The sequence below is a fragment of the Tympanuchus pallidicinctus genome, unplaced genomic scaffold (assembly GCF_026119805.1).
Source record: "Tympanuchus pallidicinctus isolate F22 unplaced genomic scaffold, pur_lepc_1.0 scaffold1, whole genome shotgun sequence".
In the NCBI taxonomy this organism is placed as follows: domain Eukaryota; kingdom Metazoa; phylum Chordata; class Aves; order Galliformes; family Phasianidae; genus Tympanuchus; species Tympanuchus pallidicinctus.
The window spans coordinates 88,080,341-88,099,552 of record NW_026294618.1 but is presented as its reverse complement, the minus strand read 5'-3'; the positions used below and the strand labels follow the sequence as shown (position 1 = coordinate 88,099,552).

At 41.9% G+C, this 19,212-nt stretch overlaps 1 protein-coding gene across 8 annotated transcripts in view; it reads right to left on the bottom strand.

Annotated features, from left to right (window-relative positions):
• Positions 1–2,917: 2,917 nt before the first annotated feature.
• The window catches only part of RPS6KC1 (ribosomal protein S6 kinase C1), an 86,530-nt gene continuing 70,235 nt past the window's right edge, over positions 2,918–19,212 (bottom strand). For 4 of the 8 annotated variants that reach the window (XM_052680972.1, XM_052680982.1, XM_052680992.1 and 1 more), the window contains 3 exons: positions 9,687–9,769; positions 8,779–8,874; positions 5,103–6,012 (listed from right to left, as the gene is read on the bottom strand). In XM_052680972.1, coding sequence (XP_052536932.1) covers positions 5,902–6,012; positions 8,779–8,874; positions 9,687–9,769 — 290 coding nt within the window. In that variant the 3' untranslated portion in view covers positions 5,103–5,901. Of the gene's footprint in view, positions 6,013–8,778; positions 8,875–9,686; positions 9,770–10,476; positions 10,521–16,464; positions 16,594–19,212 lie in introns of those variants that run through there. The other 4 variants (XR_008206234.1, XM_052680964.1, XR_008206238.1 and 1 more) reach the window with 4 other exon arrangements.

Genomic DNA, 19,212 nt, shown 5'->3' with positions numbered 1-19,212 from the left:
GGAGCTGTTTGAACAGCACTCAGACACAGGGTTTAAAAGTTGAGCAGTGCTGTGTGAATCCCAGAGATGTGTTTGATGTTCCTCGTGAGTCCCTTCCAACTCAGGATATTCCATGATTCTGAGGGGCCATTCCGTTCAGGATTGAAGAGCTCACGTTTGCTTGGCTTGCAGGCCACTCTGGGGCACCATGGTCTGGGCTCAGAGGACTTCTCTTGAGATCAAACCAGGGCTGGGGCTGGAAATGAAGGAGGCAGAGCAGTAGGGAAGAAGGTTAAAAAAAGCCTGGAGAAAGGATATACACCACTTGGCTCCTGATCTTCTCCATGCCTGGTTCGTAAAGGAAGCTTATGAGCATGCAAATGTCAGAGCACAGTGCTCAAACAGGACCGCAGGCAGAGTGCAGCCAGCCAGCAGAAGGCCCTAAATCACAGTGCAGCGCTGTCCTCTCTCATGGAAGCTTCTTCTCTGCTGTTCCACCACTGTGCTGGGCACCATAAAACTTTCATTACTCACATGCTTCTGGGGTAAGCTATTTCCTAGCCCTTTTACAAGCCCAGCACTTTCATTCTGTGGGAGCAATCCTCTCTGTTTTCATCGTTACATGGGTATAACAGCTGCATCTAATAATCCACTTCCAGGTCCCAGCACTTTAGGACAGCATATCAGAAGCAGAGGCACAAAAAGAGCAAGAAAATCTGTGGCCAATGCAGGAGATGAACAGAGGCAGCTGGGCAAATCTAGACAATACCCTAGAGATAAATGGCTCAGGGGTGTGAGAAACCAGCAGAATAGGGCACAGAGGAGTTTAGCTGGGAGGGGAAAACTACTAAGCAAGTGATCAGAATAAAACCAGAGCTTATTCTTCTTCACCTCACATTATGCTGGTGAGGCTCCAGGGATGCCTCCCACTATCTCCAGCTGCCCCTTCAGCCTCCATCCCTGCAGCACAGGAGGAGTCATCAGGTAATGCAGCCAGCAGAGACACTCCTTTTGTCCAGCTACATTGAACCTATTTTGGTTTGTGGCTTTGTCCTTTGCCACCACACAGCTCCTGCGGTGAGATGACACTGAGGCACAACAGCTGTCTCCAGGGCAGAGCAGAACAAGGCTAGCAAGGCTTTGCAGAGGACTGCTGATCAACATCTGCTCCTTCCCTGGCTGGCCCATCTTTATTCCACTTTGCCACTTGCCAATCGGCTTGCCTACAGTATTGCCCCCAGAAGGACGTTTCCCAGACTTGCCAAACTTGGGATCTCGCAAAGCATCAAGGCACCTGCCTGCAGCCTTCCCAAGAGGTTGCCAATTCCCTGCTGCCCAGCAGTGTGCACATCTCCAGCCCTCCTGCCCATCATGGTGCCACCACAGCTTTCCGGCAGCAGCTCTAATCCCTCCTGACAGGTCCCTGGGCCAAGAAGATGGAGACAGAGCTGCCTTTGGAGGAGGAGAGCTTCAGTCTGCCAAGAAGCCACGAGGTCCCATTGTGGCAGCACATGGAGCTATAGCCTGCTGCTGGAAGGCTGGACAATTCCCTGCTGTGCCTAGGTTCACTTCTTCTGGCCCACAGCAGCAGTGCAAGGGATTTCACTGCACAGCACTAGCAGGTTGGACCAAATCCACCACTTCCTCCATCCACCAGAATTGAGGCTTTTCTTGGGGATGCCCCACATTTGGGTCTGGGCTCCCCAGCTCCACTCTTGCAGGTGGTCCAATAGTGTAAGAGAGGGCTTCGTGCTGCCAGTGTGACACTGCAGCCAGTAGCAGCTGCATGGCCCCTTTGAGCAGGCACCATTCTTCTTCCAGGAGCTGGCTCTGCTCCCCCTCCCCAAAGCTTCCCTCTGCAGCAGAGCTGCACCAGGCCCCCACATTTGGTGGAAGACATGGCCCAAACAACGGCCCAGAAAGGGCTGCATTCACCTCACAGCAAAATCCACGTGGAGAGCAGAGATGCCAAGAAATCAACAAGTGCACTTTTTCATTTTATTGCTTAAATCACTGCCATAAATCTCACCAGAGAGGAAGTTTCTGTTTCTCCGGCTTCCTACTTAGTGTCCTTGAAAAAAACAAATGACACCACACTCAAAAAAAGCCCTCAGAGGTTTACTTCGCACTTCCCTGTGCGTTGTTATGCTGAGTGCTTCATTTAGAGCAGGCTGACCTCCCAGCCTTCTTCATCCCGCTGCCCTTCTCTGCGGGGACGCACCAAGGAACAGGTTTAGAAATGGAGAAAAGAGCCGAGTCGATGTTCCAGAGCAGCTAACCCTGCCAACTCAGCATCCCAAAGGGGTGCAGGGAGTCAGCATGACAATAACTGCTGTCTGAGAGGTGATTTTCACAGGAGATAGAGGAGCTAGGCAACAAGCACAGAAGCTGTGAATACAGCCATATAAAGCAAACAGTGTTACATCCCCTACATTTCATGAGAGGCAGTTTCTCCCTCATGTTTTGAGGGGGCTCTGCTGTGCTTCGCAGCAACTCAGCTCAATGCCAAAGGTCAAAGATCAAGAGAAGCTCAAAGAATGTTGAAAAAGCTCAAAGAAGGGGGAAAGAAGGTGGAAAGGGGACCATGAGCACTCAGAGGATGTCAAAGCAGGCCAGGGTCTGTCAGAAGAGCAGAGCAGAGATGAGCAGAGCAAAGATAAAGGTGTTTAAAAATGAAAATGGGAGAAGGGATGGTCCAAGGAAAGATACTCATGGGTGTCAGAAGTCCGCAAAGAGAACATTGGACAATACAGGGAAAAAGAAGGTCAGAGACGAGCAGACAACCAGAGAAGGACAGAGAGAAGATCAAGAAGAGGAGGTGAGAAGGAAGCAGCCCAAGAAGACAAGAGAAGGTCAGAGAAGATCCAAGAAAAGCAGAGAAGGTCAAGGAGGGTCAAAAAAAAGGTGACAGCAGGCTGCAGACAGTCAAGAAGAGCAGGGAAGAGATTTAAAAGTGAAGACAGGAGCAGAGGGGAGAGGAAAAGGTCAGAGAAAAGATGGTCTTAGAAGGTCAAAGAAGGTCAGTGAACAAGAGGCTGGAGACGGAGTGATCAGAAAAAAGGAGGAGGTCACAGAAAACCAAAAAGAAAGAGAAGGTCACTTCATATATTTTCTCTTTGAGGTTTTTTCAGTAGGAGACGAAAACATAATGGAGTGGTTCAATGGGGTGCAAGGAATTATCACTTCCAGACATCCAAAGCCCGTCATCTGCTTTGCCTGTATAGATGAGGAAAATCTATGTCTATTTTACTGTACGACATCATCTCACAGGAATTTCTGTGAACAAACTGGCAGGTTTACTTTGCTATCAGCTGTTAGGTGTAACAGAAGGTGGAATGGATGCTGCATTCCTCAGCAGTCAGCAAAACAGAGATGTGCACCACAGGGCCTCATAACAAGAACCAGAGAGAAGATAACACAGAATATTTTCCCAAGTCATTTAAGCCATTGATTAGGTACAAAGGAAATATAATATGTAAATATCAACAAATAAATAGAATCCACCACCTATCTATCTGTATATAAAACCAAGATTTTTCATGTGCCATTAGCTCCAGATTGTGCTTTCTTTAGCAAAATCATTATCTGAAGCTGTGGTAAAGTTATGAATAACAGCAGCATCGCAAAGGCGCAGTTACAGCAAACTGTCCTATCAAATGTCCTGTTCCTTCTCATCTACACTTCCTCATAACTCAACGCTGCACTTGAAAAAGAAATATTTCATTGTGTCATTACTAAAACCAAATCAGTGAGAATCACCGGTTGTTTGGTTCCTGCTAGAGGAGCGTTTTCCTTCTGCTGCTTGTCCTGCTGTGCTTGCTCACACTGCTTTCACCTATAACCAACACTGGCACAATCTGAACAAGAAAATGTTTTAAGTTAACATGGAAAAACCCTTTACTTTTTTTTTTTTAAAAACAGTTATTGCCAGGCAAACACAGTGGGACAGGCGAATGGAACCGACAATACGACGGGGTGGTACCAGCAGGCAGAGCTGCCGGGATGGAGGCAGGTGGCAGAGGGATGGAGGCCTCCCCTGAGCAATGAGCCCTCCAGAGTCACAGCCGGGGCAGCACTGGAAGGAAGCTCTGCATCAGCTCGGATTCTGCATTAGAGATTTCCTACCCTGTCGGCGCAGGAAGTCGTTCCTGTGGCTCACCTGAGGGAGTTCCTGTTATGAAGCCAGAGGGTGGTAGGTTGAAGCACAGTTTCTGAGAGTGATGTAATCTTGGACAGTGCTCCGTAGGCGGTGATACCAATGACCTGGTTACAACCTGCAGTGTTGTTACAGCCCCTCTGCTGGCCTGGTGATCACAAGAAAGGGAAGAAACAAAAAAAGAGGGGAGTGGAATAATTTTAAAAGGAAAAAAAAAGTTTCCAGATTTCCTTTGTTTAAGTGAAGCATTTTCCTTTTCCACTTTATTTCAATACACCAACCTGGTGTCTAACAGATGGAGACTGTGCAGATGCACTTTGGGGAATGCTCATAAAACACGCTGCTAAAATACAAATGGAAGGATACAACTTCCCCCCCCCCCAAAAAAAGTCAATTCAAAAATCATTGCTGTCACCTCATTTTCCCAAAGGAGTCTGGTCTTTGTTCTCCGGATAAAGCTGGGGAGAAGTTTTGTTGTTTTTTTTGTAAAAAAAAAAAAACAAACAACAGAGAGAGAGCAAAGGGAACATTTAGAAAAGAACACAGATCCATAATCTGTACAACATTACAGTGTGCAGTGTTTGTACATCGGGAACCTGTACATGCATGGCTGATTAGCAGCAACCACAGCACAATATTCTGCATCCCTTGTGTCCTTCTCCCATTCTCTGGACCTTACCAACAAGCAAACAGGTCAGCTAGCTGGCTCGCTCCAGGGTTTGCTCAGAGATGACACCAAGTCACTCAGTGCGAGCAAAGCCCAGGCTCCTTCCTGCTCGAGCAGCAGAGTGGGTGAAGGCTTTCTTTGATTTATTCAGATCATTAACAAATAGAAAGTTCAGAAGCTTCCTCAAGCAGAAAACAAGAAGAAAGGGTTTTTCCTGAAGAAATAGTTAAAAATAGGACACTTAGAGGAAGTGAAGTTCATTAAGTGCTAAGTAGTGGCTACAATGACAAAGAGAAGAGCTTTTCCTTTTGTAATCTATACATTTATTTAGCACTGTGTCTTCTTGCTCCTTATCAAGTTGCAAAAGCAGTGTTTATCTGGCTGAGGGAAAGGTCTCCCTTTCGGTAGTGACGTTAACACGTAGCTCATCAAATATAACAGAGTCAAGAGTTTTAAACAGACAGTGCCAGCCAACAAAGTACAACATTTGACAGCATTATTTGCCTTTTATATGCTCTTTCCACTATTTGAAGTGATATGCCATTTTCAAGACACATTCCACAGTATTATGCAACAGCTTTCTTACTTTTTAATGGATATACTATTTTTAATGTGTCAAGTTTTGCAGAAAGCATTTTAGTATTTCATTCAGCATATACCATTAATAAATTATTTGTTCCCCTCCCTCCTCCAGCTGCACTTAGCATAGGGAAATGGTCTACTGACATACAGTATAAAAGATATTTTCAACTGGCACACTCTACAGACGCTTCCATCACCAGACAAAGCACCAGGAGGGCACTGTCACTTCGTTGACAGTCTGGCAGCGTGAAGCATGCTAGGCAGCAGTTTCATCACAAATCACCCTTTGGTGAAAAGACTTACACACACATAGCAGCCAGTTGCCGTAAAAACAAGCTAGCACCCTGCACAATGGTGAGTCCTGTTAAAAGTGTTTGCTTTTGGCATGATTGGTCCAGCGTCCTTCAGTTAGAACGTCCAAGGATTTGGGACACCCGAAGGAAGAAAGTTGGTGTTGTTCTGTGCCAGAGAAAATTGTCCACTTGACCTGAGTTTGTTCCGAGGGCGAGCGCATCTCTCATTTCACCAGATCTGCCCATTCTATGAGGGCAAAAAATGGATGGGATTTGATGTCTTCAACACCAGCAACGCCAGCACCAAGACGCTCCGCAGGATTAAACTGCAAAAGCTTGATATAAAAAAAAAAATATATATATATATATGATTCAGTGAGTAAGAACAGAAACAACAGCTTAAAAGTTCGGTAAAGGTCTAAGGTAAAGGATATCCCACCGTTTTCCTGCTCTTTGAGTTACTTTCAAGAGTGTGAAGCATACTTGAAATTCCTAAAATGCAGTAAATGGAAGACTCTCTTTTCCTTGAGTCTCAGTGATACAGTCTTCAGAGAGTACTGATCACAGCATGCAATACCCTGAAGCACTGTACACTGGGACTTCATTTTAAGCATAACCTCGTTTTCAAAAAGAGAACAGCAGCCAGAGCCTACATCTGTAGAACTCTGGCCACTGCATTTGCTTCATGTTAACCTTTGCTCACACCACTGCAATAAGGCTACATCAGGGACGCTGGTCTGTAACTTTCCATTTCATGAGTTGCCAGTTGTTCCTAAAATATGGCAGTCAGGTCTCTGTTTCTTTAAATAAAATAAAATAAAAAAAAGTTTTGAAGAGTTCTACAAATGCATTAAGATTGAATAATCAAAATCCCAGCGGTTAAAAAAGAAAACAAAACAAACAAAACAACAGCATAAGGGCTCCATGGAAATTTCCTGAGATTCAGCACCTCATTCCCTTTCTAGTTGTACATCACATGCTGAATTCATGTGCAAAGGAAATCACAATATTTACATCTGTTTAAAGATATCAATCCACATAAAAGGGAATGCAAAGGTAACACTCTGAAGATATTAATAAAGACACACAAAAATATTTTGCACTTCCAGAGAATTGTTTATCCTCTATTCAATTACACTGAGTACAAAGGCACGATTTCTTTCTTGCTCTTTCTGCAATAGCTAATAGGATAACTTCTCCCAGTTGTCTCCTGGAACAACATGTACTCATATCTTTATGCACTCAACATCTAAGTGAGTCTACTTCAATAAACACATGAATTTACACATTCTAAGATAGCTTTGCTATTTGCAATTGTAATGTCACATAGTAAAGGTAACTTGGTGACAGTGAATGGTGCTGCTCTGAGATCTTCCACAAGACAGCACAAGCTGCCACTGTCCCTCTGCCTTCTGCTGAACTGTAACTCTGTGTAGCTGAACACTCAGCCCAGAGAGTTATTCTGTGATGCTTTGACCTTGGCAGTGTAGGGAAGGAAAGTCGCAGTGACAAATTGCTATCCATGCCAAGAGAGCTTTCTTCCTTTTCCTGACAAGGCTTCCTCAACAAATGAATGGCAGCTTCCTTGGATAGTCACACAACAAAAATGTGATTTACTAGCTCATAGAGCTGAACCTCCACCTGACACGTCACCAGCCTGCATCAGAAGGCTTAACCTAACAGGCAACTAGGGCGACTGTCCTCTGAACAGATTATGGTCTTGCAATATATCTGAAAGTGACAGATGTATCTCTTCCACTTACATTCCAAGTGGCAAAAAAGCCACTCTTTGGCATATATGAAAGCAGGCAACACATTAGTCTGCACAGAACAATCCTGTATTGGCAGGGAAAAGTGAACTGGATGACTTTGTTTGTCTTCATTTTCAGTAGTAGAAGGGAAGAATTCCCTTCATTGAGCTGGTATTGCTTTTCTTTATCCATTTAGGTCACGCTGCACTTGTAGGTGAGGGCAAAAGTTTGCCACCATCTAACAAAATAAATGCAGGTTCAACAAAAATGGGATTTTTCTTTCATCACTCCCCTTCCTATCCTTGCCAGAAACACAGAAATGCATGTGAAAGCACTTTCAAATCTGGAGGTTCAAACTTCGGGTTGCCTGTCCACTCATCATTCAACACTAACAGTGCAGTGCACTAACAGTCACTAGGGCTTTTGACTTGCTGAATATTCAAAAAGTCCTTCCTTCATTTTCTTCAGAAACTATTTTTTTCCGTTCAGATCTTCATTTAAGAGATGTCATTTTGTACATATTCACTAGCCAGATACTCTCCACTCAAAGCTGAACACCACAGCTTACGCCTATTATTTACTCAGCTCAAATGGAATAGGTCTGATCCAGGCCCCACTTGCACAGATAGGTCAAAATTAACTACAGGAAGGAAGACAGTGTTACCTGAAATTCAAGACTCTACACAGACAAGTTATTTATTTTCCTCAGTTGTGACAATTTAAATCTAATTAGTTTGAAAATATGTGGTATAGCACTCTGGAAGTTTGTCTGTATTTTAAAGTTTCCCATTTAGCTTTTTGCCTAACCTAACAGTTATCTTCCTCTTACAGAAGTCAGACTATTCACATTTGGAAGTCCTTCACCCAGGATTTCCTGAAGCACAGCAAATTTTCAACTCGATTTTCAACAAGTGGTTGACACTTCAAATCATTGTCTTACGAGTTTCATGGCACTTTGAGCCATCTTGTTTGATTGGCTTCAATATTTTCGAGTTTAATTCACTTCATCACAAACATTTCCAATAACAGCTAGGACAGAATTCCTAAAATGGCCACGTATCACCAATAGGTGTTGCCAAAGCACCCAATATTGACCAAACTTGTTTTTTGGAGAAACAGCAGAGCACTCTGTTTTTATGCTTCTGTGAAGCACCAGGAAGCAGAAGTCTAGTTTCCAGATGCAACAAACCAGTCAGGCAAAAATCATCAGTTGCTGACAAAAGACCCATCCACATTCCTATCAGCAGCTTTTTCTTTTTACAATAATTTCCACAAGAACAGCTCAGGTATATAAGTATTCATCTAGACTGCACATGTACCCATAGAAAATAACTTTTCCCCCGCAGTCACCTGCTGAATCAGCGACCTGGCTTCCTTTGATACATGGTCTGGTATACTTAAAGAAGTATGAGTGTTTATTCCTGATGGATGGCACTCGACCAGGGTCTGGAAAAAAAGTCAGATACATTTATTAACTCAAAAAAATGTAGTGCTGGATTATCTTCTAGTATACATGTCAGTTAACACACACGGCTAAAATGTCAGTGCTTCCTAGTTTGAAATATTGGTTCTGAAGGGAACCACTACAGATACTGAAGTACCCCTAGAGATTTGCCATTAGAACATTTACATCATAATGCTCTTTCTCTATTGCTCAAACTTGAAAAGTTTTGGAGTTTGGTGAACTTCGCTTTCTTCACATGGAACTGCCAAATAGCCACTATTTTTCAATTTGGCTGAGCACCCTGTCTTCACATACTGAAATCAGCATTCCTTAGAGGTGCTGGTATCTTCCTGTCTCAATGTAAGATAATTTTGCATCACCACACCAGTGTGAGACCTCCCAGTGCAGGCAATCCATCAAGAGAGTCTGCTCAGGCTTGAATTAATATGTCACTGCAACACACAACATTTAGGCTATCCCAGAGAATAGTGCTGAAACAAAGATATCTGTCAGGGCAAAAAAAGTATTAAATGTTCAGGAGGGATATCAGAGAGCTTCGATTTTACTGAGGTTGAGAGAACAGCATTGGTTTTGGCTATTTTTTCAGTCCTGAACTTGATGCAACTTTATGAAGTTATTCTGAAGCTTGAGCATGCTTAATTTCTCTGGCCACGAAGACATAGCAGATCAAGGATACTCCGCTATACAAAGACATACATCTGCGTACAAGAAAGAAGAAAATCAAAACTGGGCAAACCACTTGTGAGAAACTATTGGCCAGCATGCCTGTTTTATAATGCAGCTTGTCCCCTACCTTCCCTGTGAGCAGTTCAAAAAGAATGGCACCCAGGCTCCACCAGTCACAGGCTTCTGTCTCTTCTAGGATAGCTCCAACCTCTAAACATGAGACATTTCAATTAATATTAAAAAGGTCAGTTACACCTTCAGAATTAACATATATTTACAAGGTGACTGTTTAATGCTGACAGAACATATACTAAATACCACAGAGCTTTCATTACGCCTGCAATTTAGTTAGCCCTTTAGCCACCTACAGATTGCATTGTTCAAACACAGCAACACTACACATTTCATGCATAATTTGCTTTTTCCTTGCACACACAGGCATTTTCAAGACTTTTAGGAATTATGGTTAGGATTCTGCTACACTGAAACTGGACAGTGACAGATGGTGAAGCAAAACACATTTACAGAATTTACTCTGGTTAGAAGAGCTAGACTGGCAAGTTTGACCTGAGGCATCCATAAAAGCAATACAAGAGAGTTTATAATCGCCAACTGCACGCTTTAATTTTGTCTTGGAGGGCAGGATTCGTGTCATGGCCAACCCATACTCTGTGCTGTGAACACCATAGCAGGCTGTTCACAACAGCCTCCTGTCCACTGAGAACTAGATGGAGACGCTAAATCTACTCCGCATAGCCTAGACATGGGCAGCAATTGCACTGCTACAGCTCAGCCCGAGCTCACCTTAGCTACCTAGGAATAAAAAGTTTTCCCTAGCAACCAGCAAGAATCCAGTGCCATCTTTTGCTGTCCACGATCCAGCAGTAGCGGAGAGGTGAGGTGGGAGCATAGGAGCATAACGCACGCAGCAAACTTGGCCTTCAATGACTCAGGCTTTAAACTGCAAAAAATATTAAATACAAACACGCCACACAGGCTGCTCTGTATCAGTCAGAAAAACAGATTGTAACGAAGATGAAATCTTCATTTTCACTGTCAAAGATGCAGAAGCTGTACTAAAACAGATTTGGTGGCAAAAGGCACACCAGATTCCCAACAAAGGACAACAATTAGCATACAGTCACACAGCCATTCCTGTGAAAAGCATAAAGCCTCTTTAGAAAAATCCTGCTCATCACTTTATGGAGCTTACTGTGAACGTGGCCAAGGAGAGCTACAGATGAGTCAGACTCCAGCATCAGGGAAAGGAACATCATCATCCCAGAGCTTCCCTAGTGGTGTACACACTGAGCAGGGGGTGTGCACAAAGCTCCCTTTGGGGGAGATGCTCAGGACCTCAAAGGATGAGCCTGAGGTCACTGCTGCAAGAGGCCAGAACGATGGATCACACGTGCTTCTTTAGGCAGGACATCACTCATGGTGAAGTTTTTTGTACAGTTAATAGCATTTATCTCTCCAGTATATCACTGTAAGGGTGCCATATGTTGGCATTTATCCCACTCCTTACAGACTAATACTTCTATCAGTATTGAGGAACACTTACAAAGATATAATGGCAGTCACATGACAAACTTATTGGTTTAACTAATATTTCATACAGTTTTAAGATCATGTTTTAAGATCCCAGGCATGCATCTAAAGAATCTCAATGTAAGTTGAGACAACTTATACGAAAATCAAAATCTGCTCCTACAAGTTAATTTTATTTAAGAAAGAGAAATCTTCGTGACATTTGTCACGCGAAAAAAGAAGGGAAAAAACCCCTCAGGCCTTTCTATGTTAAATGCGTGGTAAAAGGTTTTTATAGCATCTCCCAGTAACACCTATATGGTAGAAATGCCTTTCTAGTCTGGCTGTGATTTCCTAGTGCTAAATGATCCAATGCTGTACATTCAAAAATAGCATAATATGTAAACTAAAATCTAAAGACAAACACTTCAGGCAGCTTTAGAGTTTTCTTTTCTTTATGTCTTCCAAACAAATGGATGTTTTTATTATAAGTTCAATTCCGGAATCATTTAAGGATAAGGACAGCTAAGCCAAGAGTTACTTATAACTGATTACTACTTCCTCAACTCCCATACTGCCAGTAACTTCCCCATATCGACATACCTTAAATTTTAGCATAATGCCCCAAAAGGAGGTAGTCTATTCCTCCCCAGTGACACTGAAGGAACCTCAGAACTAACATTTAAAGGGGATGGACCTCTTGAAAAACAGTCTAAAATAAATACATAAATAAATAAATAAGCCTCAGCCACAAGTGAAAAAAATTGTCCTGATCACAGAGAAGAAATATTATAGAAAATTCATTTCTAATTTTTGGTCTTATATCCTTTCATGTTGGCAGTTGCAGGTGCTGAAGGCTCTTTGAAGCATCAAACTTACAGGTCACTCTTCACAGAAACACACTGTGTGTCACAAGAAGTTGATGTAACCCTACTTCACTGATCAAGCAAATGGACACAGAGCAAGAGTCAAGAAGTAAACTAGAGTCTGCTTCTCCAAAATCCAAACTCATACTTTTAACCACAGAAGCACTTCCACTATCCACCAAGCCAAAATAAACATCACTACAGAACTCTTGCAAGAAGAGCACTGAATTCTTCCATCCCTCTTATCTGTGACAAAACAACAGAATTGGGATAAAAAGAGAATGGCCAAACTGTGCAGGCTGAGATGTATGGAAAGTCTCTGGCTGGGTTCTCATACACAGAACAGAAATGGGTCTGTGATAAGTCATCTAAACCAACACAGGAGAGAACATGGAAAATTCAGCTGAGAGGAACATCTAAATACTCTTTTTACAAAAACTAAACGTTAGCTCCACTTTTCTCCCACTGTCTGCTGTCCTGCTGCTTTCCCTAGGTCCCACAGTTTCCTTACTTTGGACTAACATGAATGTTTTCCTTAAAAATAAAAACACAAAAATCAATGTGAATACTACAGATAAACATGTGTTGTTTACATTCCCTTACTTTGAACAGGTCACATTACTTCTGATGCAGTACACCGATCGTAAGTTCAGGATATCACATCAATATTACTGCATTTTATCTCAACTGCACATCATGGGAAAATTTAGAAACTATAGATTATGAAGTGCTTTCAAGTGATAGAGTAGCCAGCTAATGTAATATACCACACAGGGCATATGCTTTTTTTAAAGCTCTAATGTCGCAATAAATCTGAACTACAATATCTGCCTTCACTAAGAAAACATTTTCATCTCAATCCATCAGCAAAGTAATTTAAACAATAAATGGTGGTGACCCATAAGCCTAAGTGAAGAACATGGGGATATTTGTGCCAATTCTTTACTTCATGAACCTTGAAATCAAGGACCTTGTCCACATTTGTACAAACATAAACATGCGCACACACATGCATAGTGTTGGCGTTTCTAGGACTAACACCATAATATCTGCAGAAAAAAAATATTCTTATTTTCAAATACAAGATCCTTTTGAACTGAATAAACAAAAAGCAAGGTGAGAAAATAAAATCAGTAGCTTTACCAATTTTATTCAACTTTATTAAAAACTTCCTTCTCTTCCTTTCCCAGCATATGTCCATACAGTAGCTAGCACCAACTAGCACACTTGCTCAATTCCAGCACAGAAACAACAGTAACAGCAGTCGTTGGGCTAAACTGAAGGGAAGAAGATTTGTAAGATGCTAACAGATTCAGACTGAGGCAGATGGTTCAGGTAAACAGCTTCTCTACCCAGCACTGTCCCTCTAGAGAACTGGTGAACTCAACTGAAAGGCTTTTTTTTTTTTTTTTTTTTTTAGTGTTTCCATACTTATCTCAATATTTGCACCTCACTTCCTGATACGGGATCTGTAGCTGACAACATGCTGTGCTTTCAAACAGAAGTGCCAATTCCAAAGTAGAAGAGCAGGACTTCACATCTTTTGAACACACACACCGTTGATAACATTATTAACAGTGACGCTGATATTCTTTATACTGGACCTTAATCCAAAATACATGCTTTCATTCTGAAGGATTTCAAAGGCTTTTACAACTATCCCTCAAATATATTCTCCTAAGAATTGTTTCTTCCAGGGCTCCTGATGAGCTCACACAGACACTAAAAAAAAAGAAGCCAGGCTTAAAGCTAGTCAAGTGGACTTGGAAATTCACTGTGCAACTGAGGCCCAGTCACTTGCAAGGAGCATAAAGTCAATCAAACTTTTCAGGATAAACTGTAACATCCAAAGACGCATCCGAATTAGGAACAAGACCTGAAATCAGTTCATGACAAAACAGGGTCTACACAGAGAAACTGCTTATCCAAACACCTGAGAGTCAGGATTAGCATTGCACTGAGATGGAATTAAGAGGGCAGCATTTGAATCTCGATGGATTGATAAGATTTTCAAAAGCCACGGGATCCCTTTCCCTTATTCCGCATTTCAAGCAGAAACAGCATACCTTCAAGTACTGCTTCTGCACTGATAGGAAAATAAGGGCATCCATCTGAACTGCCATCAGGTGTCTAGAACAGTTAAGGAGGAAATGGACTTGTCCAACACTCTGAAAACACCAGACACAAAATTTTCCCTTCCGCTGCCATTAAGATAAACAGCACTGCATGAAAATCCATTAGAGTCGCTTCAGAAATTCTATTTACCTTACACTCATTTAATTTTAAAAGCTTACTTTTTTATCTTATTTTAATATCTATAAATGTAAAGAAGCATTTGCAGAGAACCAAGGAAAATGAACCCAAGGTAATTTACTCTATGTAGATTCAGTCAGCCAAGATATAAGATACACTCACTAAATAACATATCACGCAAGCAGTCATAATGCTTTGCCTAAAATGCTCTAGCAATTTATAAAGCACAGTACTGAACCATCTACTCTTAAATATAAAAAGTTTATCATGGCCTTTAAACAATAAAGTAGTGAAGCAAGCGCAATGAACATCTGCTAAGATCAAATGAAGTATGAAAATAGGAAGCTTCAGCTTAAAGGTATCAATAACATACGAGCTTCTACATTCCTCTTTGGAAGAAATTTCCTCACGTCATTAACAGAAAAAAAAAATTAGAAGCAACTCTTTTTTTTTTTTTTTTTTTTTTGTCCTCTTAGCAACCCAAGATGGAATTAAAACTTCCTTTAAAATAATCAGGTGGCCATAGAGACAAAGAAACCTTTTACCGCTCCGTTAACAAAAGAAAGCAAACACTGTTTAACCCTTCAGCTCTCTCCACTTATTTTCGAAAGGCATCTTCAAGTTTCAGCTCCATTATTAAAACATAACAGCAACAGAAAACAATTGCAGGTAAATTACAGTTTCTTCCAGAGTTGTTAGATGTCCTTTATGTCAGCCAGATAAGAAAACTATAAATCAACAGCCTCAGTACATCTCACTGCTTACTAGTTAAAGTCTGCAAAAGCTGAAGGAGAAGGTATTTCAGCTACAACACACAGTGTACTTGCAGCACGCCTGAGTGCCCAGCCACATCGTGTTGTTTTCAGAAAATACCTGCTGCCCTCTCTAAACCTTTGCTTTCAACTACTTTCTCCAGGCTTATTACAGCTTGCTATTTTGGGAGCAGTCAGCTGTTATTGTTCTCTTTGGGACACTCCGGTGTCTTTGGAGAGCCGGACACCCCCAAAGGGTTGCACAGTCGTTACTCCCAGCTTCACAACCATCATTGCTTTTTCTGCAGCTTCAGACTTTTCCTCCTTATTCACAACAGCCATACAGTCGTCACGTTAATGTTCAGTCCCATTTCCTATTGTCAGAGCTTTTAAAATCAAGAGAGCCTGTCCTTTTACACTTGCTGCTCTAAATCCATTCATCTGCCCCGTTCCCCGACCCTTTTTTTTCTTTAGGATCATCCTGAAACATTAACGTCACACAAAAAGCTACAACAGAGTCAGAGATAACATCGAGGAAGTCCAGTCTCGCACTAACCGTGAGACCAACCCACCCCTCGACACCTCTCGGGGTCAATGGCACTTTAATCCACCACCGCTATTTTGCTTCTTAAACAGTCTACTCCAAATTAAACCACTGTAATAGAGAACAGCAGAATTTAATGAGTGCTTGCAAATTCCTACTGCAAAACACATACACATAACGTGCAGGTTTTCCAACATCAGATATCTATTTGGTAAATAGAGGCAGACCATTTTTTGCTTTCTTCAGTAAATAAAAATTACAGCATTCACTCTGATAATAGCACGCTGGCAATTTTTATTTTAATGCCATATGTTTTAGGTTATCAGCTGCACTTCGCATCTGTATTTTCAATTGTCTACAAGTACACTGTTTGGGAGTATGAAAATCAGGTTGCACACTGAAACACACTGGTCTGCTTGGGGCAAAATCATTTACCTGCAAAGCCTTCCTTTTTTAGCTAGGTTTCCCATTGTGTACAATTAGTACCAGTTTCGATCTAACCAAATACATCACAGATTTCTGTGCAGGCTTCTGCAAAGGCTAGTTTGTGTAAATAAGGCTTGATTATAGCACACAGCTTGTGAAAGCATCTGACTGCATTACTGATGGCCAGTTTTCTACTTACATTTTCAATGACTCTAAGCTTACTTTTCCTACTTGCAATTTCAATGAATCTAAGCTCACTTTGACTTTACAATTTCAACAAATCTCCAATTTTTAGTAAAAACAATACAGACAAAATTAATGGTTTGGATAAGAAAGAAAAAAGATTCCAAAGAAAACACAGCTCTGAAATCTCATCCTCTAATAACTCTACAGGGATAAGACAGAACTCGCCTCACTGCTGGAAAGAGAACTTAGTGCAAATAAAACACCTCGTTCACAAATTGCATCCACGTGTTAGGTTAGACCAGCAAGCCACTGTAACATCCTGCTTTACAGGTTAGATTGAAAAAGTACCTAAAAGATTCCTCTTCATGAGTAAATCCTCAACACAATCTGCTTCAGCTGCAAACAGGCTCAACTAGTCTGTAGCTCTAGGCAATTCTGTCTTTCTCACAGGTATCAAGCATACTAGGAAGGGGCTCTCTGGGAAAAAAAAAAGTTACCAATTTTATTTTAAAACTCACAACAAAAACGGAATATAATTACTACTCTTTTTAAAAGGTAACAACACTTTATATTTAAGATCACAAAGATGACAAAACCAATACTTAAGTAACAGAAGGTAATCATTTGCATTTCAAAATTCATCTCTCTTGCTTTTCCCTCAATTAGACCAAAACACGTTGATTCACAGGTTTGTGTGCGCGTTTGTTTCTTTTTTAAACTTATTTACAGCGCAGAATAATGGCCCCCCTGCTAGGCTGGCATTTGCTCAAGTTTCTGTCCCTGTAAATTGAATCTGTTACTGGAATTTTCCCCCTTCAGAATGCCTAGGCACATTAACCAAGAGATAAAGAGATACACGCTGCTGATATTATCAGCCACCGGGTAGGTGGATAATGTGAGGGATTTTCTGTTAGTTTTTCTGTGTGGGGTTTTTTTTTTTTTTTTTTTTGAACAAATACATGATAAGAGTTCTCAGGGGGCGCAGAGAGCAAAGGGCTGTTTAAACAGAAGTGAATCATTCTCATCTGATCTGCTAATAACTTTGTATTCAGACATCAGCACACTTTAAAACATTCAGAAAACAAAAGTACTTAAAAGAAGAGGAAGGGGAAAAGGAAAAAAAAAAAAAAAAGCCAACCAAAAAAACCCAGGTGGATCTCACATCTGTCACCTTAACCACGAGTGCAGCAGAACAGCTCACTTCTGAGCACCTAATTTCTTCTTTAAAAGCAAATGCGTTATTTTTGGCCAACTCCCCCTCAGATTTACTTGAAGCGGTGCTGAGTTTACAGGGATGATTTATAAGCCATCATTTCCCTCGTGGGTTAGAGAAACAACATCTGACTTATCATAGGTGAACAGCGAAGCTTTAGTTTGGCCATCCATCAAAGCAGAGCGCGGGCGCTACTTCCAGGTATCTGCAGACAGCCCCGTTGTCCCGGAGCGGCTCCGGCCCCAGCTCTTAGACTGAGTACAACCACGCAGCGGCGAGCCTTGTGCCGTCGCACAACAGCAGCGCAACGCAGCCCGGCTCTGAGCTCCAAGTGCAACTCCGGAGGTGCGAGTCGCTGCAAAGAAACCTCGCCTTCGGCCCGCAGCGCCGTCCTCCAATGGCACAATGCCACCTGCCGCCCCCGGAGGAGAAGTGCAACTTCTCGCAAGACAGCCGGCCCCGCTTGTAATTTATGCGCGATGAAAACTGACAATTGCTCTTGCAAACAAAATTAAGTACACTGGCAGCAGGAAATGGAGTGCGGCTATTTAAACTATTTCTTCTCCCATCCTTCTGACACTTCTACGCTTACAATGTTTGCATTTGTTCTGTTAATTTATACCTACGTCGCATAATCTCTTTTATACACACGCCGTTAACAATCCCTCTCTGCTTTTCATAGGATAACAAGAGCTGAGCGAGCCCCGGCTACTCGCCGCAGAAAGGCTCTGGCCGCTGCCTCTGAACCAGGAGCCCTTCCTTGGCTTTAGCAGAGCCCCGTCCTCGAGGACCGAAAACCTCCACCACCACCTGCAGACCCTCGCAGGGGCACTTCTCTCCTCAAGTCTGAAGAGCTTCAGCATTAATACATATATCCTGACTCCCTCCAGAAACTAGATTCTGACATAGAAGTTGTAGGATTTAGGTTCCACATTTTCCTTCAACCAATAAAGCAACCTGAAACCTAAATATGCCCTCAGGAACTTTGCTGCTCAGTATTATTTACATATCATGTAAAAGAGTAACACCTGGAACCTTAGCAATTAAAATGATTTCAGACACACTTTTGTGCCTTTCACATAACTCTGCAACACAACTTCCTACCTTTTTTAAACTGAAGATACCACGTAATCTATTTAACTTCCACGTTCTTTTTTATTTTTTTTTTCCTGCTTGTGAAATTTGTTTCTCAACAATTATTGCAGAAAAACAACTGAATCTCAAAAAGGGTCATCATCTGTACTCAGTCTAACACCAGACCCTAAAGGACAGCGTTTTATCAAAGAGGTCTTCCCTTCCTTGCCTGCTTTTAATGAGACCATTTAAATAACAAAACGTCAAAAGTCTGTTAAATACAGGCTTTCCACACCCAAATCCTACTATCCTGAATTCAGATGAAAACAGACACCAAACTAAACACATAAAGGTAAAATTTTCCAATCCGAGTTTCACTTGGTTAGAGGTGAAATGAGATGTCAGGTACCCGGAGGCACAGCACCACAGCCCACCGAGCTGCTCGATGCATCAAAACGAGTTGGAGATTCACTTGGAGTTATTTCATTGTTCACCGTGTTGCAGTGATGATATAAATCATAGGGCCTGGCTAAGTTTTGTGAAGATCACTTGTTCATCTGTTCCTTCAGCAGGAAAAAGCAAGCTATGAGTAACATTTACAAACAATTTGAAAGAGCAACTGAAGACGAATAGTATAAAATCCAATTTTCTCAATTTACCTAAGCACTCTGAACTGTGAGGCACAACTAACTTCAAAGTGGTTAACCCAAGAAGCAGCTTAGGGGCAATGCTGCCATGATCAGGAGGAGACGTGGGTTCCAAGTCATAGGACATTTCCTAAAAGGAAAAATGACCATCCACATAAGGCT